The 24634-nt window shown below is 54.6% G+C and overlaps 1 protein-coding gene across 1 annotated transcript in view; it reads right to left on the minus strand.

Moving 5' to 3' along the window:
• The window catches only part of ZNF185 (zinc finger protein 185 with LIM domain), a 54363-nt gene that overhangs the window by 17002 nt on the left and 12727 nt on the right, over positions 1–24634 (minus strand). Inside the window, exons 2-17 of the mRNA XM_033117521.1 lie at positions 22740–22818; positions 22449–22572; positions 21967–22032; positions 19884–19922; positions 19702–19779; positions 18964–19053; positions 18085–18171; positions 16637–16720; positions 16290–16331; positions 14687–14770; positions 14172–14261; positions 8849–8935; positions 5534–5638; positions 4591–4689; positions 2520–2615; positions 1561–1650 (exon numbers count right to left, since the gene is read on the minus strand). Of these exons, the coding sequence (XP_032973412.1) occupies positions 1561–1650; positions 2520–2615; positions 4591–4689; positions 5534–5638; positions 8849–8935; positions 14172–14261; positions 14687–14770; positions 16290–16331; positions 16637–16720; positions 18085–18171; positions 18964–19053; positions 19702–19779; positions 19884–19922; positions 21967–22032; positions 22449–22572; positions 22740–22773 (1295 nt within the window). The 5' untranslated portion in view covers positions 22774–22818. The remainder of the gene's footprint in view (positions 1–1560; positions 1651–2519; positions 2616–4590; positions 4690–5533; positions 5639–8848; positions 8936–14171; positions 14262–14686; positions 14771–16289; positions 16332–16636; positions 16721–18084; positions 18172–18963; positions 19054–19701; positions 19780–19883; positions 19923–21966; positions 22033–22448; positions 22573–22739; positions 22819–24634) is intronic.

Consider the following 24634-nt stretch of genomic DNA (forward strand, 5'->3'; position numbering starts at 1 on the left):
GAGAGTTAGTGGTTCTGGGTCCCAAGAATAGGTTCCAAAGAACAGATTTCATAAACTAGCTTTTTAAAGTTTTTCCTGAGGTTTTCCTTAGAGCCTCTTGCATTGGGACTCAGCTCTGCCACTCGTGAGCCCTTGGATAAGTCACTTAAACTTTCTATGCTTTAGTTTCCCCATCTTACTCATTTTACATGGTTGCTGGGAAGATTGTAAAGCAACTAGCAGAGCACACTATAAGTGTCCATTATTGTTTCCAATCTATTAATTGTCAGTGCAATTTGGAACAACAATGTCACAAACTAGGGCCTCATACCTTAGAGATCTGTTGCCCACCCCACCCCTCAGCATCCCAGTTTCAGTGGTCACAAATGTAAAGAAGTAACTTTACTTTTTTATGAAAAAGTTTGGTATGAAAATGCAAAAAGGCACTCAGCTGTTGAACACCTAAGTAAGACCATGATCCTGTTTGGTTTAAACTTGAAATAAGATCCAACCTCCTTACCATGTCATTATCATGGCTTACTAAGGCTCTGCTCCATCTACGGTCCCCCTCACCAACTAGGCTCCAGCCACTCTATGCTTGGAAACATGCTGAGGGAATTCCCACTGCAGGGTTTTTAGCTTTGTGGTTCGCTATCCTCAGCTCTTTTCTCCTCGTTCTTCGAGTTAGTTCCTTTTCCTCCTTAGAGGAGCTCACCTGAGTCACCTCCCTCCACCCAACTAAGTAGTAGCCCTCCTCACTGCCCTCACTCTATCTCAGTACCCTGGCTATTTCTTTCAGAGCACTGTTCTTCCCAGTAGGCACAGAGACCTGCGTTCCTGGCCTTTGTTCTTCATTCTAATTAGGCGCAAACCTCGCGGGATTGTGGGGAGGACATTATGAGACACTGTGAGCAGAGGGGTGTGCACACAGTAGGTTCCCCAAAGTTAAGTAGCTGTTGTGATCTTTAAGAATATCTGGTATTAAAGGACAATCGGCTCATGCCTACCTCGACAAACCTCCTGATCCACTATTCCCCCACAAAGACCTTTAGTGCCAGCCACACTCAGCTACATACAGTATCCAAGAAATCCCACATTGTTTGGAGTCCTTTGTATATCCTGTTCCCTTTGCTTGGAGGACTCCTATTCACCTTTCAAGATTCAACTCAAAAGCTACTTCCCCCATGAAACCATCATGTCTGCCCCCGTTCCCGTGCTCCAGCATACATTGTTCCTCTGGGCCGGGCTTTGCGCCCCTGCCCCCATCAGCCATGTCTGATTTGTCTGTGTGGTGCAGCCTCCAGCACAGGGCAGGGGCTTGCACAAGCGGTTGTTGACTGAAAGAGTGGGTGACTTCTTGATTACGGACAACTTCCTGGCTGGAGGCGAAAAGGTGTAGTGGAAGGCTTTGTGGACCCACAGGCAGAGGCCAGAGGGTTCTAGCTGGGGCTTCAGCCCTTGCCATGCGCCTCGGGCCAGCTCACAGGCCTCACTGGCCTCAGTTTTCCAGCCAAAGGCTAATGCACACCTGAGCTGCCTCTCTCCACCACAGAAGCTCAGCACTGTTTGCTGATGCCTTACCCCTTTGAGTTTGCCTCCATCTTCTCTAGGTCTGCTGAGCTGTCACTCTTCTTGTCAGCTGGGACAGCAGAGCCCAAAGTGGCACTGGCGCTGAGGGAGGAAACACACAGGCCTGCTGAGGTCTCAGACCAAAGGAGACTGGGGGCCCTGTTCTTCCCCTTCCCAGCTGCTTTCTCTCAGGAAAAGGAGGGGGACTATATCTGTCAGTAAAGGCTGGCCTCCCAGTCCTGCCATTAGTGTGGCATAGACACCACTGCGTGTGATAACATCTCGTGAGCCCTGGCTGTGGCCTTAGCACCTGAGTTCAAGACAAAGCACTACCCCTGACCAGCTCGGGATCTCTGAGAAAGCCTCCTGATTTTGGATTCCAGTGTTCTTGCCTGACCTACACATCTTGGGATTCCAGAAAGATTGTCCCTTACTAAATGGTTCACACACCTAGAGCACATGGCCGCTCCCACTGGTGGATGAAATAGGGCAGAAGCCTGCAGCCTGGGAATGCACAACCTCTTCCCATTGCACCTTCATGCCCCTGGAGCCATGCGCCCTCCCCAGCTGCCTCCACGTGATCCCTGGAGTTCTTCCCCCTGACTCCAGCCTGCTGGGCCAGGCTGTAGTCCCTACAGGAGAGGTTCACTGAGACTTCCTAGCAGGGTTTCTTACCAAGCTTTGCCTCCTGATGTCCCTCTGCCACCTCAGCTTGGGTCCCTGTGGGTAGGTGCTGGGCTGTCAGGATCCCACAGACTTATCATCTGTCCCCCTCCCACGCTGTCCCCAGTGGGTGTGTCCAGCTATAGATCGGAGCTCCTCCCAACCTTCCCTTTCCTGTGGTGATCACCTAATAGGAAGGTGGCATGGCGCCGAGAAGTGTGAGGGGGATTCTGGGACCCTGGAGCTGAAGCTGAACCCTGAAGACTTTGTCTGGCAATGGGAATGGTCACCAGCCACCCCTCTCTTACCTGGTGGCTTCTGGTCCAGTTTTGCGAGGCTGAGAGTTGGCACTGTACACACCCTGATCCTCCAGAAGAGGGACGGAGCCAGCAGCTGAGCACACCCTGCAGAAGGAGGCCAAGCCCGGGCTGCATTTAGGATTTTGTGATTGTACGTCTACTCTCTCTCTACCGGTGATGGGTACAGAGGAGATGCTCGAACAGACACTCAGGGCATAATACTCATATCTCACAGCCACCCGACACCAGGGCAGTGTAGTCTAGTGGTTAAGTCCATGCTCCCTAGAGTTACATTGCCCAGATTCAAATCACCGCTTTGCTACCTCCCAGCTATGTGACCTTGGACACACCACCTGATCTCTTTGGCCCTCAGTTTTATCATGAGTGAAATGGGGACAACTATGTCTACCTCATACGTTTTCTGAGAAGAGTAAATGAGTTCATATAGATGGCAAGTACTTAAAATAATGCCTGGGCCCCAACTTGGGCTAAAGTGGTCCTGTTCTTATTACTGGGTCCTGTGGCTGCTTGCAGTCTATCTGTATCCATAAACTTGATACAAAATGAGCGGGTGCTCTTACCCTGCCTTCCCAGGGGTAACTCACATTCTCCATGTCTCAGGAAGATGGACACAGCCAAGCAGTCACAGCTCACAGGGCACCTTATCACCCTAGCGTCTGTTCCCAAACCCGTTTACGCCAGTTGTACTTGCAACCGTTAATCATTAAATTCAATTATTAAGTAAACTCATGAAAATTCATGGAAAAGGAAAGTGGTTGTTTCTTCCACGAGAAACCACCTTTTCTTTGGGAAGACGGTAAAGGCAAGTTTTGTTCAAAATCGTTATCAAAATCAGTATAAGTAAGACAACGTAAAAGACTGTGTTAAAAAATCATAGAAACCTAGAATTTCCTTCAGCTTATTTTGCAAGTTAATTTGAGGTCCAAACACACTGGACCAGGCGTCTTCCACGACAGCCACCAGCCAAGTGAGTGGCTCTGCATGACTTGCTGACCAGCACACGGTGATGCAGGGCGCAGGTGCTGGCTCTCTCACAGTGCTGCCCACAAGTGGGAGCTCAAAGAACTGAGGCTCCAGCTCATTGGCATTCCTGGCACCTGCTGAGGCACAGTGGTCACAGGCTGGGGCCTGCTGTCCCCTTCCCATGTTGGCTTGGGCTCCTGGATTTGGAAGTTGGGACTCTTGATCCAGAAATCAGTTGCCAACTAGTTAGTGAGGGCACGGGGCCCCCAGTGGGCTTGAGGAAGCAGGGGCAGCTGGGAGGACCGGGGCGGGGGACGGGGGGCGGAGGGAAAGCAGTCAGCAGGGGCTCCTCCTTGGGATGCCCTCCCTGGGCAGACTGTTGTAGGGCAGCATGCAGTCATGTTCTCTGCAGACACTGGCTTTGCCGTTCCTCTCTGGCCATCTGTTCTGAACCATAAGGCTTCTAGCACAGGCCAGAGCTTAACTATGTGTCCCAACATCTGCCTACCTAGCCTTTGTCCCCAGGGATGACTCATGCTTGGTTTGGAACCACTTGGGGACAGGTGGGGCCTTGCTACTTCCCAAATCACTCCACGCAGGTCCAAGAACCTAGAGTCCAGCTAGACGTGCTTGTCTCACTAGGGATGCTGCTTTTCCTCTCACGGAAGCTCAGAGGCGAGCTGGCTAGGGAAGGAGAGTGGGGTGGGAAAAGGAGGCTTTGGGCTTCTGGAAGGGAAAATAGAAAGCAGGGATGAAGGGCCTCTTTCTAGCTTGTTGTCAGAGTTCAGCCAAGAAGCAAGAAGGCACCAATTCATCCTTCATTTGGTCGTTCATTTGTCAGTTTGTCCCTTCACTCGTTCCCCATATGCATAAGGAGGAGTAAGATTCAAGCATAGGTAATTCCCAGAAGGGGAAAGCCCAGGGACAAAGTACATGGTTGGGGGTGGGAGTACTGGAGATGGGAAAAGCAGTAAGGAAGTGACCCGCGTTCTACTCACAGCAGCCCAAGCAGTTTTGGCAGCTTGACCCTGGCCTATCACCAGGGACATGAGAGAATCGACAACTCAGGACCACCTGCCTCCCCTGGGCAGCTCACCTTCCTCTCCCAGAGCTGAGGTCTGCTCCGGCCAAGCCTTCAGATGGGGAGCCAATGGCTCTGTATCCCACGTTGCCATCCCTTGACTGTGCACTTGACCTGTTATGGCAAGAGAAGCATTTGGTGACTCTGATTGGTTTTTGATCTAGTCTAACTCAGATGTCCTGGCAGTGGGCCTCAAGGACCAGAAGCCCAGGCCCTTGGCTGCCACCCTGCACTGATCTAACTGGAACCAAGCCAGTATCAGCAAGTATTTCTGCTTTTATTCCAAACCTGGGAGCAAGAGTGGAGTCAAGAAACAGAGCAAGGTGGCCACTCAGGAGGAGGCTGACACAGTGATGGCTGCACACTGAGAAGACGGTGAGCTCTCATCTCTTACTGGATGTGCTTCCTGTTAAGGAAATGCCCAACTCTCCGCCACTGCTCACCACACCCAGGCTCCCCTGGTCAGTGGGATTGTCGTAAGATGGCTGGGCACAACCATCCCCTCTAGACTCATCATCCCTCACCATGTCTCCACCTCCCATCCTTGCTCTCCATCCCCATGTCTCCCTTTGTCCACAGGTAATCATGAAAGTCCCTGCTAGATGCTATGCTGGGGTCCACGCATCCTTTGGTCACTGACTTCCTCCTACTGATGGCTTGGTGGCCTTGGTTGCCCTGGCCATTGGCAGGGCTGCTTTCAATGCAGTAAAAGTACAGTGAAGTTGGGCCAAGGGCTGGGGTAGGGGTGGCCTGGCCTGGAGTTTCATCTTCCTGTGCCATTGGTTCCCTGAGGGATCATAGCAGGGGCCTGCCTCTCTCTAGGCCTCATGCAGTCCTACATTCATTTGTCCAACAGATATTCACTGAGGACACAGAGAATGAGACAGTCCTGGTCCCAGCTCCATCCATGGATCTTGGACTGGGGGTCACGTGGGTCTATGTCCCTGCACTGAGTTACCTTTCAGAGTCTGGACTGGGGCCCTTGAAAGGCTCCTCACCAGCCAAGTCTCTTTTGGGCTCTCTGGGACTGGGGACTTCCTTATCTTTAGAGTCCAGGGAAGACCTATGGAGGAAAGAAACGTAAGTTAACAACCCAGCAGCCACCCACACTCAGGTCAAGGCAGGTACCTCATCCCCAAGCGCCAGCCGACTCCAAGGAGCTTAAAACCTGATATTGCAGGATTGGCCACTTCTCAAAATCTCACTAATAACTACTGTTGGTTGAGGGCAAGATCTTGTTCTCATGACTCTGTATGCATTAACTCTCCACATCAACCCCAGGACAGGGGCACTGCTATTATCCATGCCCATTTTCCAGATGAGCAAAATGAGGCACAGACAGCCCTCCTGGCTTCCCCCAAGGTTCACAGGTAACAAAAGGAAGAGCTGGGATTTGAACCCAAGCAGTGTGGCTTCAGAGTTCTGAACTATAATCCTCTGTGGTGTAAGACTGATCCTAACCACCTAATTCCACCTCCCTGTGTTCTCTCTGAGGTCATCTGGGAGCCCCATGGTGTCACACCTAACAGAGACACTCCTATCATGATTGCCATTCGGAACCACTGAGTGGGACACTCAGTGGGACACTCCTGCCTTCTCTCCCCCTTGCCCGTCCATTATGAGTCCTCTGCCACACCTTCCCAGTTTCCTTTGCCTTTTTCTCTCCTGCCCTTTAGACCCTGGTGTTCCCAGTATTCCTCTCCATCTGCATGCTCCGTCACGTTGGCCTTCTCCTCTGCTCCCGTTACATCAACTGTCCCCCTCGAGCCACTGACCTCCGCTTGTTCTCACCTTTCCTCTGTGCTCCTGACCCAAACCCCCACTGCCTCACAGACTGGTCCTTCAGCAGCTAACAGTCAAGTGGCCAGACCTGACCACACCCCTAGTTGCCCTCAGGGGGGATGACGAGACAGCTGCCTCCTCCACACTGGGTTCTGTAGCCAACTTGCTGGCTCTTCTCTCCTTTATTTCCTTGACATTGTACCCCATGTAAACATTGACATTGAGCCCCATTATTTCAGCTCTCATCTGTCTGCATATAACATGGAAATCTCTTGAGCCCTGACCGCTCTCCCAAACCTCAACCACAAACCCTCAAGTGCCTCCTGGTAATATGTATTTGGATGCCTACAAAGAGTCTCGTCATATATTCATGCAAACAATATTAGATATATCACCCCTCCCTGCCCCTTTGCCCCCCTAGGTCCCCACTAGTATAGTGAGCTATGGAGGAAAAGGTGCAGGGTGGCAGTCAGGCAGCCTGGGTGGGAGTCCTGGATCTGCCTGCTCTTCGTTGTGTGACCCTTCAGAGTCTGTTTCCTCAGCTGTACAATGGACATCGCGTGGGGATACCTGCTAGGCTGTTAGGGGCAGGGCCGAGCTTGGAGAATTCTAGCTTTCCCCCTTTCTCTCTAACTTGATTATGCCATTGGAAAGAGGGAGAGGGGTACTGCAGTGGTTCTCAATGGATTGTTGTAGCTTTGCCACTCCCAGACCAAGTATCAGAAGCCTTGTGGCTTCCTCCTGCATGTCCAGAGATCACTCAGTCCAAGTCTCAGAGAGTGGTCACCTTAGAAGAACCAATGAAGCAGCTTCCAGTGTTGCCTTATTAAAGATATCATCACGCTGGATGATTCTCGACCATTCCAGTAACAAACCCTCCTGCACTCCTATTCTGGGCCATGCCCTGTGCTAGGACCCAAAGGTAGTGTCTGCCCTCCAGGCACTCAGGGTTCTTGGGGCAGACTGATCCATGAGTAGATAGCTGTATAGAAAATTCTCTGGTGGAGGTCAGAACACAGCACCGTGGGAGCTCAGCAGGAAAACCCCTCACAGACGCTACCCCAGAAAGAAACGCAGGGGAGGGACGTGCCTAAGTGGGGAGACATCTGAGTTGGGGCTGAAAAATCAAGAGGGGAAAGAGCACCCCAGGAAAGGCCTACAGCCTCAGCCTACATAGATGAATGGTGCTAGGGGACACATGGAGGCCCGGGAGGCTAGAGTGGAGGGCTCAGGGACTGGGGGTTATGTGAGAGGAGCCAGGGAAGGGGATTGGAGGGGAGAAGGGCCAGGCAAGATATTGAGTTCAGGCTGCAGCACTTAAATGGGGAGCCCCATTGCAGGGTCTTCCCCAGTGGGCTGCCAAGACTACTTCTGCCTTTTAAAAATGTCACCTAGGTAGAGATGTGGAGAAGGGTCTGGGTACAGGGCCCTAGAAGATGGTTGCAGACAGCTGGGTGAGTGATGGTGGAGGCCTGAACCCAGGGGAGGGCAGTAGGGACAGAAATATCTCTAAAACAGAACAGACAGGGCTCAGTGCCTGACTGGTGCAGGGCTATAGAGAGGGAGGAGCCAAGGAAGAGAATAAAGGGACCTAAAGATCGGTCAGGACTCATCTTGAATGTCGCTTCCTCCAGGAAGCCTTCCCTAACCACCCCCACCCCCATGCTGGTGAGAGTCCCCTGCTTGGAGCTCCCACTGCCCTAGGGATTATCTTGTGCACATGCTCTGGCCTCTCTCCCCAGGGCCCTTGTCTGGCTACTTCACTGCTACTTCCCAGGCCCTGGCATGGGGGTCAGGTTGCAGCAGGGGCTCAGTAAATGCTAGTGGAGTGAATAAGCAAATGAGCAGGAGAGAGTGCTGCCTCTCCAGGGAGAAGTGGCTTCTCCCTGCTCATATCACCTCTTGCCCCCCCTCCAGACCTCCAAACCTGCTTACCTGTTACCTGGCCATCTGCCTACTACCTTAATGCAGGGGCTGGGCCGGCTACGCTCCCTGCTGCTTGTGGCCCTCTTGCCCCTCGCCCTCCCCAGCACCGGGCACGGTGGCATCATGCGCTGTCACGGCTGACCCAGTGACCCTATCCCAGTCCTGGTGGCGTGCCTCACACAGGCAGGGCAACTGTTCCAATGATGTCATGGGGCTCCACAGACCCTGTGTCCCCACCCAGCGCAGCTGGCCAGCCGTCGGCAGGGCTGGGCCCTCACAGCTGGCTCGTGTCTGCGTCTGCCTCCCCCACCAGGCGGACAGTCAGCAACTTTGGCCAGAGGGTGGTTGCCACTGGGTCCCCAGGGCGGGCCTGGCCTCCCACAGACCAAGTGCTCCCTCCCCAATAATTGTGGTGTGAAAGAAGAGATGGGGGCAGAGAAAGAACCCAGGTCGACCATGTCTCCCACTAACCAGCCCCCAAGCCTCATCATTTGCCTGCTGGCCCTGCTGACCCCATCTTTCGAATGGTATGGAAGGAGCCCAGACAGCAGCAGGGACCCCGTACCTCATTCCTTCCAGGTCTGGGGCCATCAGGCGGAGTCCCGCCCCGGGTGTCATGATCTGCAGGCGAACAATCTCCTCACCTCTTGTGCTGTGGCCAAAGGAGAGAGCCAGAGAGCTGCCGGTAAGAAAAGTCTCCCCATCTGTTCTGGGTTTCCAAGGGCGCTCTCCCTCAGGAGCCTCCTGGCTAATGCGGTGGGACACTCACACCCATTGCCTTTTCCCCTTTTGTCTCGTCTTTGGCCTTGAGTCCTCTTCGTGCTGCAGCTGAGCGTGGGCCACTGACCTCCAGGCCCCAGAGGAAGGAGAGTGAATTTCCCCTTCACCAGTCTCACACCCTCAAGCTCAGCTCCCTTCAGGCAGAGCAAGGGGCCCTCTGGGTGGAAATGAAAGCACCCAGCCCCAAGCTTGTCTGTAGCTCCGTGAGCCCTGCCTATTGTCCCACTGGAATATCCAAAGGGGCTATTTGTGAGGCCAGCGGGAGTTCTGAGTTCATGGGCTGATGTGAACTGATGACAAACAAGATGCCCAGGAAACTTACAGACCAAATTTGGAGTGAGAGCCAGTGGGAGAGGGACGGCAGAGTCTGGGGTATGCAGGCAGGTGACCAGGTGCCCATCCCCCACGGAGGATCACAGATTCTCAGCACTGCAGGGCCTGACACCCAGCAGGCTCAGGCCGTGGTGACGGCCAGGGCTAGAGAGAATCTCGAGCTCCATGGCTTTGTGGGGTTACCCTTTGCCCTAAACCATACCTCCCCAGGTCCACAGAGTGAGGTCTAAGCCATCCTTTCAGACCCAGCCCAGGTCACTTCACAGCCACTCACTCCTTCCTTCGGTTGTCCTTGGGCGCTGGTCTGGGCACTTGGGTGCAGATGGGGGTGAGCCCAGCCTGCCCTGGGGAAGGCCCCAGCCCAGCTGGAGGGAGATGGGGAACAGGGAGGTGGAGACTGAAAAGTGTCTTAAATGCTAAGACCATATGTGGTGTAGCCAACGGAAGCCACAGGAGAGGCTTGAAGTAGGGGTGAGGGGCCTGACATGATCAGACTGGCACTTTCGAAAGGCCACTCCAGGGTCCCAGGAGGAGGAGGGATTAGAGGATCTAGGGTGAAGGCAGGGAGGTGGGTGAGCCTGGGTGTTCACCCTGGCACCTAGCTTCAACCTACACTAGGAGCCCGTGGAGGGCCAGGTCAGTGAGATGCTCATCTCTGTCCCTCCTGGGGACACTGGAGATGATGACAGTGAAATGACAGGGCTGCCAGGGACAGAGCCTCTCCCCACATGGAAGCCAGGAGGGGGCCTAAGCACCACGGGCAGCTCTGCTCTCCACCTGTCTTCTCCCATGACAAGGACGGTAACAGCATAAAGCCCTTGGCCGCTGGTCCTACCTGCCTCATCTAAAGCACGTGGTGCCAGGGACATGCTCCACTCGGGGATATCACAGGCAAGTAGAACATACTTTCTCACTGGAGCTTCTCGTTATGTCAGAGAGGAAATAGGAGCAAAGTGCTGCCTCGGCCTGCCTAAGCTGGCATTTCTCCTCCACTCCTCCTCCTCGGTCATTCCCCTGAGCAACTGCTTCTTAAAGACACAGGTCAAATGGGAGCGCTTCCAGAGGGCCTGTTACGGGTTGCATTGTGTTCCCCCAAAAGATATGTTGAAGTCCTAACCCTTGGTATCTGTGAATGTGACCTGATTTGGAAATAGGGTCATTGCAGATGTGATTAATTAAGATAAGGTCACGCTGGAGTAGGGTGTGTCCTAATCCAATATGGCTGATGTCCTTATAAAAAAGGGACATTTGGACACAGGAACGCAGGGAACACAGCCACGTGAAGGTAGAGGCAGAGATTGGAGTGATGCATCTACAAGCTAGGAAGCACCAAGAATTGCCAATAATAGCAGAATCTAAGAGGAAATTCTAGAACAGATGCTCCCCCAGAACCTTCAGAGGGAGCACAAAAGTCTGCCAACACTTTGTATTAGGACTTCTGCCCTCCACAACTATGAGGATAAACCTTTGTTGTTGAATCCACCCAGTGTCTGGTACCTTGTTATGGCAACCCCAGCAAATCAATACAGGAGCCTTCCAGCCTCTCCTCTCCTGCAGCCCCCGACCAGCCCCCCCACCTCTCCAGACCTTCAACCACAGATGGCTCTAGTCCAATCTGAAGTTCTCGGCTAGGCTAAGAGCTGCTGAAGGCCAGGAACACTCATTCAGTGCAGCCCCTGCTGCCCGTGGGAACATGACTGACAGTGGCCTGTGCCAAACAGCGTGCAACTCACCAGCTAAATGAGGGAGAGAGGCGGGGGAGTGGGGAGGGAGTAGAGGTTTCGCCTGCTATCCAAAAGGAGGGTGTTCCTATGAAATCTTTCATAAGCCAAAATGGCGTAAAATGAAGCAATGAGCTGGACGCTAGTTTTGCTTTTTGCCTTTTTTGGTAAAAACCAAAATTCTCTTTGGATTTCTTTTGGTTAGCAAAAACAGATACTAACGTAGGTCTTTCAGCTCGTAAAAGCAAAGTGGCAGAAAGCAAACTTGCGAAAAATTGGATACCTGTACCTCCTCCTCTAGAACCCACAGACGCACTTCCCTCAGAGGCCAGCAGGTGGCGATATTGGTGTCTTTAGTCTTTTGACGAAGGGCCCTGCAAATCCTCAAGGGCCCTGCAAATCCCCACCCAGTGGGGAGCACCGAGCAATAACAAGCAGCCAGGCACTACACAAAGGACTTTACAAGCATTACCCTATTTAGTATTTGGGAAAGCCTCGGGTAGTAGTTATCACTGTTCCCTATTTAACACATGAACAAACTGAAGCACAGAGAGGTAAAGTGACTTGCTCAAGGTCACACAGCCAATGCAGGGCAATGCTAGGGTTTTGCCTTGTGCCGGAAGCTGTACTCCTACTCAATGCTCCCCACTCCCCAGCTACTCTACCAGGCAGCATGCTGGGGCACAGACTACAGGCCTTGCCCTGGTTGGGTGAGGCAGAAGGCCAAGGAAGCTGGACCTGTGCTGTGATGGGGCAGCAGCCAGGCCTGGGGGCCCTCACACAGGCTAGTTTCTGTGGGAGAGGGTATCCAAGTGAGCTCAGTTCAGAAGGTGGGCAGGAGTTATCCCAGAAAAAGAGGGGGAAAAAATGGATGAACCCAAGATACCAGGCCCTGGGTACATGGAGGAAGGGCAGTTAGAGCTGAGGGGACTTCGGGACGCCCAGGCAGGTCTGGAGTCTGGAGCAATATTGGAGTTCCAATGGAAGGAAAGAGACAGCTGGAAAGCCCTAAGGACACAGCCTGTGGTCCTCTGTGTGGCAATTCCTGTCCCAGACACTCAGCCCTCCTTAAAGTCTATAAAGGGTTTGGCCCCTAAGACAAGGGCACTCCTCCTGGTTGGCCTGCTGCATGAGAGGAGGAGCTGACCTCAGACTTTAGGTAAGGGGGATAGGGCAGGGGCAGGCTTAGGGAGGGGGCGGCCTCAGCAGGGCCATGCCTGGGGATGAGGCTGTGATCTAAACCAGCCACGACTCAGCTTCCTCTGAGGTACTGTGGGACCCAGGGTTTTGAGTCACTGCTCCCCATGGGGCTGGGATCATTCAAGGCTATAGACAGGGCTGCACTTCTCAGATAGCCAGGCAGACAGGAGCAGGGCATGAGGGACTGGTGATGACTGCCTGGCCCAGTGAAGGGTCAGGTCAGAGAGGAAGGCTGCCCCGGACTGGCCAGCAGCTCACCTGGAAGCTGCCTGGTGGCTTCCAACGATTTTGTGATTGCAGAGTCTGAGGGAAGCCTCATTGTGAGACACCTGTGGTGTCTGGAACATTCCATAATTTGGTTCCAGTTCAGTTTCCTGGGGCCTCACAGGCAAGTTTGATCTCAGACATCCTGCCTCCCAAAATGGGGGACAATACACTTTTGTTGTTTGAGCACCAGTTGGGGTAGTTTTATGGCAGCCCCAGCAGACTGGGACAGCCACCTCGCTATGACAGCCAGGGGTGGGTATTAAACCTTCAAAGGAATTTTCTGGAATAAGTGACAAAATGCCTCTCAAATCCATAATCCAGTACAACTTAACTCTCTCTCCTATAGTCTGTTTTAAAAAATATCTGCAACTATTCGTTGCTTTTATTTATTTATTTATTTTAAGGGAGAAATAAGGAAAAATCAGAGATGTGCCATGTTAGGGGCTGAATTGCGTTGCGTCCCCTTCAAAATTTGTATGTTGAAGCCCTTAACCCCAGGACCTCAGAATGTGCCTGTATTTGGAGACAGGGTCTTTAAAAGGTGATTAAGGTAAAATGAGGTTAGTGAGGTGGGCCCTCATCCAACTGACTGCTATCCTTATAAAAGAGGAGATCGGGACACAGATATGCACAGAGGGACGACCGTGTGAGGACACAGGGAGAAGACGACCATCTATAAGCCAAGGAGAGAGCCTGCAGAAGAAGCCAACCCTGCCAACATCTGGATCTTGGACTTCCAGCCGCCAGCACTGGGAGTCAATACAATTCCGTTGTTTGAGACACCCAGTTTCTGGGACTTCGTTACAGCAACTCTAGCAAACGAAGACAGCGTCCATATCCCATAAGTCACCAAGTCTCATCAATGCTACTTTGTGAAGAGTCCTCAAACCTTTCCACTTGTTTACGGTTTTTACGGACAAAAGTTCAGACAAACAGGGAAGATCAAAAGAAGGACTGAATGTGGAGGAGGGGCCTTCCACCGCCTCCCCAGCCCCTTCCAGCCTCAGCCCAGCAATCCTGCTGCAGGCTCGCTCTCCACCACCAGTCCGTGCCCCAGCAGGTGGTCTGTCTTCCTCCTGGCACAGAGGAAGGGGCCCTGAGGACTGTCACACACAAATGGTTGTGGGGCTTCATGATGGGTGCGGAATGGGGGCTTGCAGTGATATTACAAGAGCTTGAACAGCCCCTGGGGCCCCTGAACACGACCTGGAAGGACAGGTGCTCTGCCCCTCTGCCCTCGGGGTCTTCCAAGGATGCCACAGAGGCACGGCCTTTAGTAGACCTGGATTTGGGCAAAGCTCCCAATCCAGACAGGTGCTTTCAACAGCAGTGACAACAGGGCGGTGGCACACTCAGCAGGACTTAGCACGATTCAGCGCAAAGTACAAGGAGGTATTGATTGCTTTTCGTCCACAGAGAAGAGAGCACTATTATCTGCCCGGACACTCAGAGCTCAGAAATCAGGGCAAATCAAGGCCCCGCCTGTAGTGATATCAGCAGCGCTCAGCCTGTCCCTGCCCTGTCACCCCACTGCCAGACCCTCCCATCTGACCGGCTCACAGGCCAGAGCCAGCTCGAGGCACCCACCTGGGCTCCCGGCTCCCGGCAGGGCTCTGCAGACTCGGCATGCACTCAATCCAAATCGCCCGAGACACTTTGGCTCGGCCTCCATCCGCACTGGCAAAGAAGGCATCTGTGAGCGGTACTGGGGGCTGCGGAGCCTCCTTCCCCAGCAGGAGGGGGAGGACAGCGTTGGCAGGTTGAACTTGGCCAACTTCTAGGAGAGCCGTGAACAAGCCTGAGAATGGCAGGGCTGGCACCCTGGCGGCGGACCCTCTCCAACCCCGTGACACAGATAACCACTAAACAGACAAGAGTGCAGTGCTCTCTCCCTGGAGGCCAGGCTGTTTTGCTCCTTTCAGCCCTACGACATCCAGCCAGATAAGCCCTTACTGATTTCTGTGCCCCATCCTGTCACTGGGCACGTGCAGACACCGACCCTGAGACTCTGCAGGGAGGTGACCTGGTTGAGGTTCCATGGTGGCTGAGTAGCAGGCAGCCTGAGAGCCACCAGCCCCAGGCAAAGATGAGTGATTGATTACCTGCTAGAGCCAGGAGGGGATCTTGCCAGAGCAGGTGGGTCCTGGTTCTTCTCAGAAGAATCGTCCTCATCCACCACCTCCACCCTTTAGACAAGAAGCGAAACAGATGCACCACTTTTCCCCAGAGCCCCCGTGACCTGCTTGGCTGCTCCTGAAGGACACGCTTTCTTTCAGTGGAGTCTAGGGCCATGAGGTGGCTCAGGCCGGGGGCTCAGTGACTCCACCTTGGGATAAGGACAGCATACTGGGTTGAATATCTCCTCCCCAAATTCATGGCCCCCTGGAACTTATGGATGTGACCTTATTTGGAAATAGGGTCTCTGCAGATGTAATCAAGGTCAGATGAGGTCATGTTGGCGTGGAGTGGGCCTACATCCAATGGCTGCTGTCCTTACAAGACGAGGGACATGTTGGACACAGACACACAGAGAAAAGGAGGTCAGGTGAGGGTGAGGACGGAGGCAGGGACTGCAGTGATGCATCCACAAGCCAAGGGACACCGAGGGCTGCCTGCAGTCACCAGAAGGTAGGAAAGGGGCCTGGTTCCTCCCCCAGAGCTGCCAGATGGAACCAACCCTGTTAATATCTTGATCTCAGACTTCTAACCTCCAGAATTGGGAGACAATATATTTCTGGTGTTTGGGCCACACAGTTTGTGGTACTTTGTTATGACAGCCCCAAGAACCTAATACAGCCTGTAAGAGCACACCGTTATCTGTCACTTCCTTCGTGCTGCCACCACCCTCTGCTGGCTACTTTTCAGTCAGCTTTTCTGGTCTTCCAACACAGCAAGCTAGTCCCACCTCTGGGTCTTTGCTCCAGCTGGGCCCCTCTACCTGGAATATGTGGCATGCTGGCTTCCCTGTTTTTCAGTCCTTAGCTTGTCATGACGGCCTTCCCTGTCTACCCAATGGAACATCCCTAAAATTCAACTTTCCAGAAGTTTCTTCCCTGTCCTCCCCATATAGTCTCCTCTCCCAGAAGCTGTCCTTTTCACCTAATGGTGACAGCTCTCTCTCATTCAGCTGGAGTGTCCTGATGTCTTGATCATTCCTTGTTGAATCCTATTCACCCTGTAAGGCCCATTTCTAATGTCATGGTCACTTCCAAGGGCCTGGCCAGGCAGGGGCTCCCAATGACAAGCCTCTGGACCCCAGGACAGTGATTGCTCCTGCGAGGGCATTGTCCAGCCTGTCCCTGGTAGGATGGGGGGGGGGCAAGGGAACAACTCCTATGTATCCCCATAGCTACTTTTGCTTCAAAACATCAGAGGCCCTTGGAAATACTATGGCTTCATCTTGGGTCAGGGACCCAGCCCTGTTATCTGCTGGCAAATGGGAGCTTCCAGCCATAAGCTGTGTTCTCTCAGCCAGGCTCCCACCTACACAGAACTGGCTGCTGGGACCATAAGTGCTGCCACAGCCACCCAGGTGCTTGCCTGGCCTCCAGATAGAAGCCACCAGCTCCTCACAAGTAGCCCTGCTCAGGGCCAGCAGCTCCCCCCATCCCATGACCCTTTCCCGGTGCCCACACTACACGGCAGCCGACAGGAGGCGTCCACGGCCCGCGACAGGCTTCTCACACTTTCCTTGCTGACACTTACCTCTTTGCTATGAACGGGGCTTGTGTCTCCTGGGCAGGGCTGCTGGAAAGGAGGCAGAAAGGTGATGTGTTGGGCAGAACGTATGGGGTAGACAGGTGACATCATGACCACACTGCCCCAGAGGGTTCTGGGCCTCTCTCCCTTCCTAGGACCTTGGCTGCCCTGACGGCAGCAGCCAGACCCCTCAGTTTTTCAGAAAGTGCATCTGAGAATTCCAGAAGGTCTGGCTAAGAGGGCCCAATCACCCCACCCTTCAGCAGGCAGAGGAAGACCAGAGCCCTGAGGGGACTGTTTCAGAGCATGGAGTCTGCTGGTAGCTGAGCTGTGTCTCCTGCTTTGCAACTCACCTGGTGCTCTTCTTGGCTGCTGACAGGACGTAGGAGCGCTCCCGGGGAGCTGTCTTCCTCACCACACTGCTTGCAGCTTCTGACCTGTGGTGGCACAGGGAAGGGGCATCTGATGGGCAGGACAGCTCAGGCCACCCCAGTGAGGCAAGGGGGTAAAGCCAGTTTAGCACTTGCTCTGAGGACCATTCACAGGAAAGTAGAGACTGGGGGAAGAGTAACCCACGTTTCTCAAGCACTGCATGCTGCCAATCCGTGTTGGCTTGTTGAATCCTTATAACCCAGGAAGATAGTAGGTGCTAGTATCACCCACAATTTACAGATGAGGAAACTGAGGCACAGGGAGCTATAGTGACTTGCCCAAGATCAAACACCTAGCTGATGGCAGAGTGGGCAGTTGATGCCAGGTGGCCTGGCTTTTCCCCAGCACCTCCCAGGCCTGGCATCCCCTGCCACTGTGGACTCTGCCCTGAGGAATGCCCATCTGCCAGGCCCTCAGCATGGGGTATTGCTCTGTTTCCTGAGCCACAGAGGGGCCAGCAGATGTTGGCATTGGCGGGGGCAGGCTGAACCCGGGGAAGCTTTACTTCTTTGGTGCCTAATTGCTGCTGAAGCACCCAGCCTCACTTTGGGGTGAGGGGTATTGGAACCTCTGGAGCCTGGCCCTGTCCCCCAGGTACACAGGCCCTGCCCTGACTATACATACAGCACACACACACAGGGCTCTTCTGAGGGGCCCTTGCGCTGCCTAATTTGCTCCAATTTGTTCAGGTCCCTTTTTTTTTAATTGGGGAATACTGGGGAACAGTGTGTTTCTCCAGGGCCCATCAGCTCCAAGTCGTTGTCCTTCAATCTAGTTGTGGAGGGCACAGCTCAGCTTCCAAGCCCAGCTGCAGTTTTCAATCTTTGGTTGCAGGGGGCGCAGCCCACCATCCCATGTGGGAATTGAACCAGAACCTTGTTGAGAGCTCGCGCTCTAACTGAGCCATCCGGCCGCCTGGGGAGCTCAGCGGCAGCTCGTTGTCTTCAATCTAGTTGTGGAGGGTGCAGCTCACTGGCCCATGTGGGAATCGAACTGGCAACCCTGTTGCTAAGAGCTCGCACTCTAACCAACTGAACCATCCAGACACCCTGTTCAGGTCCCTTTTTAACAAACTCATATAAAGTCCTGAAGCACCTCCCGCCCTGCCTTCTGCCCACACACAGATGAGGCTGTCCCCAACCCTCTTCACCTGAGTTCTGCCCCATAGAAGGTTCATAAGAAGGTCCCCGGAGCTGGCCCAGCTATGTGGGTGGTTCTGGGACGCAAAGGATAACACCTGTTGCTAGCAGCCACTTCTCCAGCCCACAGGCCAGCACTGATGTCCTACATGTGCATTTTATCACCCCAACCGGCACACTTCCTATTTCATCACATGCACTGACTTGGAATGCCTGGAGGGCACCGTTACCTCCGTTTCTGCTCATCGGAAGAGAAGGGCACATCCTCCTCTTCAGCAGCCCCTGACGATGAGCTTCGCCTGACGTTGTAGGGTGCCCTGCGGGACGGGGAGAGGGACGGATTGAGGATACTGGTGATTATGGCTTCCCCTCCCACTACCTCCACCCTGCTCCCTGCCACAGGCTGCCATCCTCAGCAACTTGGCTTCCTGACTTTCATTACACATAGGCATTGCTGCCTCTGGGCCTTTGCTCTTGATACGTCTTCTTCCTCGAGAGCTGCCCTCCTTTCTCTCCCTGTTCCAACACTAACTGTCCCCTAAGACCCAGTTCAAACTGGGGCCCCTTCTCCAGAAAGACACCCTAGCTGCTCACTGGACGATGGTGACAAGGGACAAACAATATAGAGATGTGGGACCCCTGGGAATCATGGGTACAACCCACTCCTCTGTCCAGAGTTCCCTTCCCTGGGCACACAGGCCATGAGGAGAACTCCAGAGGGACCCCCAAAGATTTATACCCAAGAAGCAGATCAGATTTAGGCACAAAGTGCCCACAACGGATAGTCTTGCAGACCCAGCAGCGTGCTTAGGATCATCAGGCCCTAGCCTGACCAGCCCGGCCCAACCCATGCTGACAGCCTAGAGGGGCTGCACGGGCATGTCCAGGAATCACTGCCAGCCAGAAGCAGCCCCAGGGTCATGACCTGTGACCATTTATCCTGACCCACCAGCCCCTTCTACAAACTTCCTACAGCTGCTTTGGCTCACATCAGAAAGGCAGTGTGCACGAACATCAAACTTCCTGGGGCTTGTCACCCTCGGATGGGCTCCAGTATTTGGGTTTGTCCCTTGGAGGGAACCAAGCTGGGTCTGTGATTGCATACTCACAGCTTCTTGTAATCCTCGGTGGTCATCTTGTAGCCAGAGGAAGGGGAGCGGAGAAGCCCAGCGGGAGCTGCTCTCACCAGACTGGCCGTGCTGAAGAGACAAAGAGTTTTCATGTGCCCATCTGCAGGCCCCCTCTCGCCTCCAGATTTGCCCACACAGCCCAGCAGGCACAAGGTAGATGGATGAGAGAATGCTGGTGGCCTTTCCTCTCTGCTCTCAGCCCTGCCAAACACTCAGAACATCTGCAGCACCCTGAGCAGGGCAGCCCTCCTGCTAAGGGCAGACCCAGCCCCTTTGGCCCTGCCTTTCTGATGGAGCCCAGGTTTAGCCTGACACCAAGGTGCTTTGACAGTATGCCACTTCAGCCTGCCAGGAAGAAGGTGACCTAAAGCACACAGCTCACTGCAGTCAATCAGCAAATCAAAGCTCCCTGCAAGTCAGGACTGGCTCAAGGGCAAGGTCACTGGTAGTAGCCCAAGGACTCCACTCCCAGAGACCAGAGTGCCCGAACAGGGCCCGGCACCTCCCTGGGGGCTTCCAGCCCCCGTGGTGCAGCTGCATCTGCTCCAACCCATCTCTGGTCACCCCTGTGTTGCTCTCCAGGGCCCTACCCTAGACAGGAACAGAGCTGCCACCTGCCACCCCCTCAGTGACTGGAAGAGTACTCTCTCTGCATGAGCCTGGCTCAGGCCCTCACAACGCCCCACCGGCTGCCTGGCCAGCGCCCCATGGACATACCTTTTCGGAGCTCCGTTGGCCTTAGGAAAGTGCTGCTGGGGTTGGGATGAGCTGTCTATGGGCTTGGTGAACACTCCCCTAAAAGAGAGCCCAAAAGAAGCAGCCCAGTGAGCTCCCAGGGAGAAGCCAACGGGCAGTGTGGGCAGGCACGGGAAGGCGGTCAGGGTCCCACTGTCACCTACCGGATGATGTAGCCAGTGGGAGCCCTTGTGCTTGTAGACCTGCCAAGGACAAAATGCATGAAGTGAAGCGAGGCCTTGTGGGGGCCCTACTTTCTCCATGCCCCTAACGACAGCAAAGCGGTTAGACTGGTAGGTGGGTGTCCCAGTGCAGTCAGAATGAGGGGAGCAGGAGTGGCCAGGGGCTTCCCCCGAGAGCCAGCCACCCTGTACCCCTAGTCTGGTGCCTACTCTGCTCTGCTCACAGCACATGCCCAGGAAGGAAGGTGTGGTCTATGGCTGGGCATTTGCTGCACAGGGGTCCCCTTCAAAGTCTGGTTTCTCCCTGGCTTGCCAGGGCCCCAGTGCCTTCCTGAGCGAGAGTTCTTCTGGGATTGCTGACAGCCCTGCCACCATCTACTTGTGGAGCTGACCCAGTTCAGGTTGGAGGTTCCATGGTCAGAGGCCTGGGACTGAGGCCATGGCAGACAGAAACTACAGCTCCTGACCTGATGCCCCACGCAGCCTTTTCCAGGAAGGCTTATAAGGGCCCAACGGGCAGAGTCCAGGCATGAGCCAGCCAAGGCCAGCTGACCCTTTCTTCCCGCTCCTCTGGGGCTTCCCCTCCTCCAAATCCTGGAACACCCACATCGCAAATCTTTATGGAAGTTTGGGACTTGAGGACATGGCCAGGGCTTGGTCAGTGGCTGGAAAGCATAACCTCTATGTGCTCAGCACTTCCTGCTTGGGAGCAACCGAGGGAGTTCAGAGGATTGGCGGGAGGGGTGTTGTGGGAGCCAAGGGCTGACAGTGTGGGCAGCCAGGGCTCAGGGGCAGGAGACAGGGACTCTGTCCAAGAACAGGGGAATTTGGGGCTGGAGCAGCGGGAACAGGCCTAAGGGGAACCCATGCAGGCAGGTAGGAAGGGCAACACAGAGCGGCTGGGTTTCCCAATGTTGTAGACCTTGTCCTTAACTGGGGAGAGCCTCCCAGAGGTGACCAAGTCGCAGGAAAAGAATGAGAGCTGAGGTTTATGTAGACTTCCAAGTACCCCTGCTCTAGGACCTGAGTTACACAGCCCCAAGACGTGCTTTCCAAATGCACCCCCAAACCAAAGCCTAAGGTGAGAACTGCACCTTCCCCCACAGTAAACAAGTCCTCCCAGGAGTAGACTCTGAACCATCCTCAGGTCCTTGCCATCCTGCCAACCACAGTTCTCTCTGTATGCTCATCTCTCTACTTGGGTCATACCCATGTCCCTGCTAAGATGTCAGTTCCCTGAGGAGAGGGCTATGTTTTCTGTGCCCAGCACAGGACCTGGCAAGTATTGGACGCTGAGTCATTGAGGGATGACAGGTAAGACCACAGTTACCAGAGGTAACCCCGGAAGCTAGCAGTGAATATGGATCCCTCCCTTCCAGCTGCTTCCACTGCCTTACCACCACGTGACAAAGACCCTGGCACCGCACTCGCTGCCAGCTGTTGGCTCTTTGGAGCAAGGAATCAAGCTTGAATTTTGGGGTCCCCCACCCCTTTATTTCTGAGGAGCAGTTGCTGCAGATCTGGGCAGGATGTGCCCACGCATCAGAGCCTCCCTAGACACTTCTTTGCAAAAGTCCTCAAAATAGAGAAGGGATGGGCTGTTCCCCTCGGCCAACTGTCAAAATATGTCATCCTGAACTTAGGAGACAGCTGGCACAAATGTGTCAGACTTCCCTGGCATGACAATTACCAGGTCCACTCAGCAAACAGGGCCACCTATGGAGGGAGTCACGTGTGACTCTCAAAGCACCTCAGAGACGTTGTGTCACTCCCTGCAGGTTTCAATGATGATTTTGATCCCGTTTGACAGGTGGAAGCATGGGGGCCCAGAAGGGGAGGCAGCCAGTCCTGAGGCCACACAGCAAGGCCAGGGAACTGGAGCCAGTGACTCCTGTACTCTCCCTTTTCCCCAAGAGGGTGCAAAGAAGGAAAAAACATCCTTCTTGTGAATTTCAAATGACTAACTGCAGACCCTGATGTCCCTTCTCAGCTCGGGTTCCCTCCTTGGTTCCCTGAAGACTGAAGTAGGAGGCCCACCACCAGCCATCTGGGTACCACCTCTTACCTGGTCTTCATGACCTCCCCAGCTGAGGAAAAGGATGTGGCACGACTCCGGCCAGAGGGTAGCTCTCTGGGGAAAGAAGGATCCCAAAAGAGTGGCTCCCAGGACCCCTGCCATCAGCTACCTTGTGGCCTCCATCCTAGGGGCTGCCTGCTGGACCCCAAGGCAGCTGAGGGAGGAGCAGTACATGCACCCCAGGAACTTGGCCCACCATTCCCTCACCTTCTCCTTCCCCAGACCACCTCCACATTCCACAAGCACATGCACACATGCATACCCCGGCACCCAGGGCTTTCCCACCCTGTGACTTTGGTTGAGGCTTGCCCTTAGCTGGATTGCTTTCCACTGCTCCACCCTCTCTAGCTGGCCTATGGCCACGTTGGCTGGCCGAGCTCTGAATGGTGGAAGCCCCTCAACATGTCCAGGTGTGGACGAGACCCGTGGCTCACAGCCCCAGCCCTACCCTGTTGCCCTCCTGCACTTACAGGGTATGGCCCTCCGATTCATCCTGCTTAGTGATCCAGCTCTTGTCCCCCTTCAGAGTGGTTCGCACCTTCATCTGCTTGAGGACGTTACTGCGTTCCTCCTCGCCCGCTGGGAGAGACTTCCCTGGTGAGGGCAAGGCCACAGCTTCAGAAGCGAAGCCCAGACCCGGGACCGTGGGATTTCTTTCCAGCCCTCCCAATATGCCACTCTCTCTGCTGCCCAGGCAGCGCTCGTGAGCCTGGCAGGGCCAGCATGGAAGAAGGCAGCCACATGCTGAGCCCGGGCCTCACCTTTGGTACTGCCTCCGAGAGCTGAGATGCTCATGGCGCGTGCTCTGCAGGTCCCTTCTCAGTTGATTCAAAAGGGCTCCTGGGACAAAGGTAAGCGCATAGCTATCACTTCAAGCATTTATAATGGCTCACGGGTCACCATGTAGTCCCTGGCAGACCAAGACCATCCAGACTGCCCTTTGGGCATTGGGAAGCAACAGCTGGTTGAGGCCAGGGAGCCAGCACTCACTGCCGGGTGGCACACCCACATGTCTGCCCAGGGCCACTCACCTGGGGAACACCGCCTGGGCTGCTAGGGGCTGTCTCTTTGACAGATGGCTGATAAGGACAGACCACAAGCCCTCCTAGAGTTCTAATGGCCAGGCTCCAGGTCCAGGTGAGAGTAGGGGACAGAGTGGCAGCAAGGGAGCCTTCACAGTGCCACACAGACGACAGGCTCTGGTGGACTCAGAAGGAGGGACTGGGGAAAGGTGGAGGGGGGCTGGGGGACCCGCCCCTTTGGGGTTGGACCGTCTCTCTCACTGTTTAGTAGCTGTCTGCCAGACCTTGGGCCAGTCAGCTAACCTCTCCAGGCTGCATCAATGTTCTCATTCGTAAAATGGGAGTTAAAGGAAAGTCTACCCTTCAAGACTTGGTGGGATGACAGAGTGCACCAATGTCTTGCAAATGCCCGGCACCACCTGGCACAGCCAAGATCACAGGGCAGTTGAGCAGGAGCCAAACAGCAATGACTGAACCTGTCCTCACTGGAGGGGGGACTGTGGCTGATCCTCAGTCAGTACAAAGAGAGCCTGGGGCTGCGCAGCCCTGTGTGGTTCAGGGGTTGGCTCCATCTCCAGGGAGGAAAGCCCGAGGCCACGCTGCCAACTCCTTGTGGCCCTCAGGGACCAGGCAAGGGTGGGGATCTGGTAAGGGCTTGCTGCTGTGTCTGGGAAGTGGGGGCCGTCCTGTGCCCTGCTTTTTCTTCCTCTGTCTTCTGACCCTTCTCTATCTTCTTACCTCCTCTCTGCCCTTCAGCCCAGTACTGCCCTCCTGTGGCCAGAGAGGGGTGGGCCCTGAGGCCTTCACAGCTCCATGAAGGCTGTTTGCCCCAGGAAGGGCTGGGGTGAGGAAGTCAGTTCTCGACTTGCCACAGCCAGCCTCTTAGGCCTCAAGAGAGGAGCTGGAGGCTCAGGTGAACAGCCATCATGGGAAGCAGGGGCCCGGCTCTGCCAGCATAGTCCAGAGACAGTGCGGCCTCTCTCTCTTAGGGGCTTGCCACCCTCTCGGCCCTTCCAGGGCTGGGCCCAAGCAGCCAGATCCTGCTGCCAGCTGGCAAGGCCTGGGCATGTTACAGTGGAGGTCAGGGGCACACTACAACGGGCAGGGCAGGAGGCCAAGAGCAAACCAAATTTGCCACATCAGCAAGAGCTGGCTTTCCCATAAACTGCACCAAATGAGCAGCCCAGGAGGCCCGAGCCCGCTGTGTGCCAGGAACGGCACCTCATCACCGTGAATGGGCACCCTGCGTGCCCAGCCCCTCCACCAAGGCGGCCACGTCAGAATTCTACTGAGCAGAGCACATTCATAGGGTGATCCTCAGGCTCCACTGTCCCATCCCAGCCACCCATGGAGTGGCCCCACTGGGCAGGGCACACAGGCTGAGTCACCTCCTGAGATCTTGGTCCATGTGTCTCCTGGTGCTGCTGGCTGACTGACTGTGAGAGCTTGGGCGAGTCCCTCGCCTCCTCTGGGCCTCAGCTCAGGAATTCCTAACGCTCAGTCTTTAGGTTCCTTCAGGAACTCATTGCTCTCCTCTTGACAAACCTGTTGGCCACGTTGCCTAGAAGTTTTCTACCTCATCAGAACCAAATAAGCCACTTCCAAAATCAGGACAGACTCACATACATGCAGAA

This window comes from Rhinolophus ferrumequinum, chromosome X, assembly GCF_004115265.2.
Source record: "Rhinolophus ferrumequinum isolate MPI-CBG mRhiFer1 chromosome X, mRhiFer1_v1.p, whole genome shotgun sequence".
Taxonomy (NCBI): domain Eukaryota; kingdom Metazoa; phylum Chordata; class Mammalia; order Chiroptera; family Rhinolophidae; genus Rhinolophus; species Rhinolophus ferrumequinum.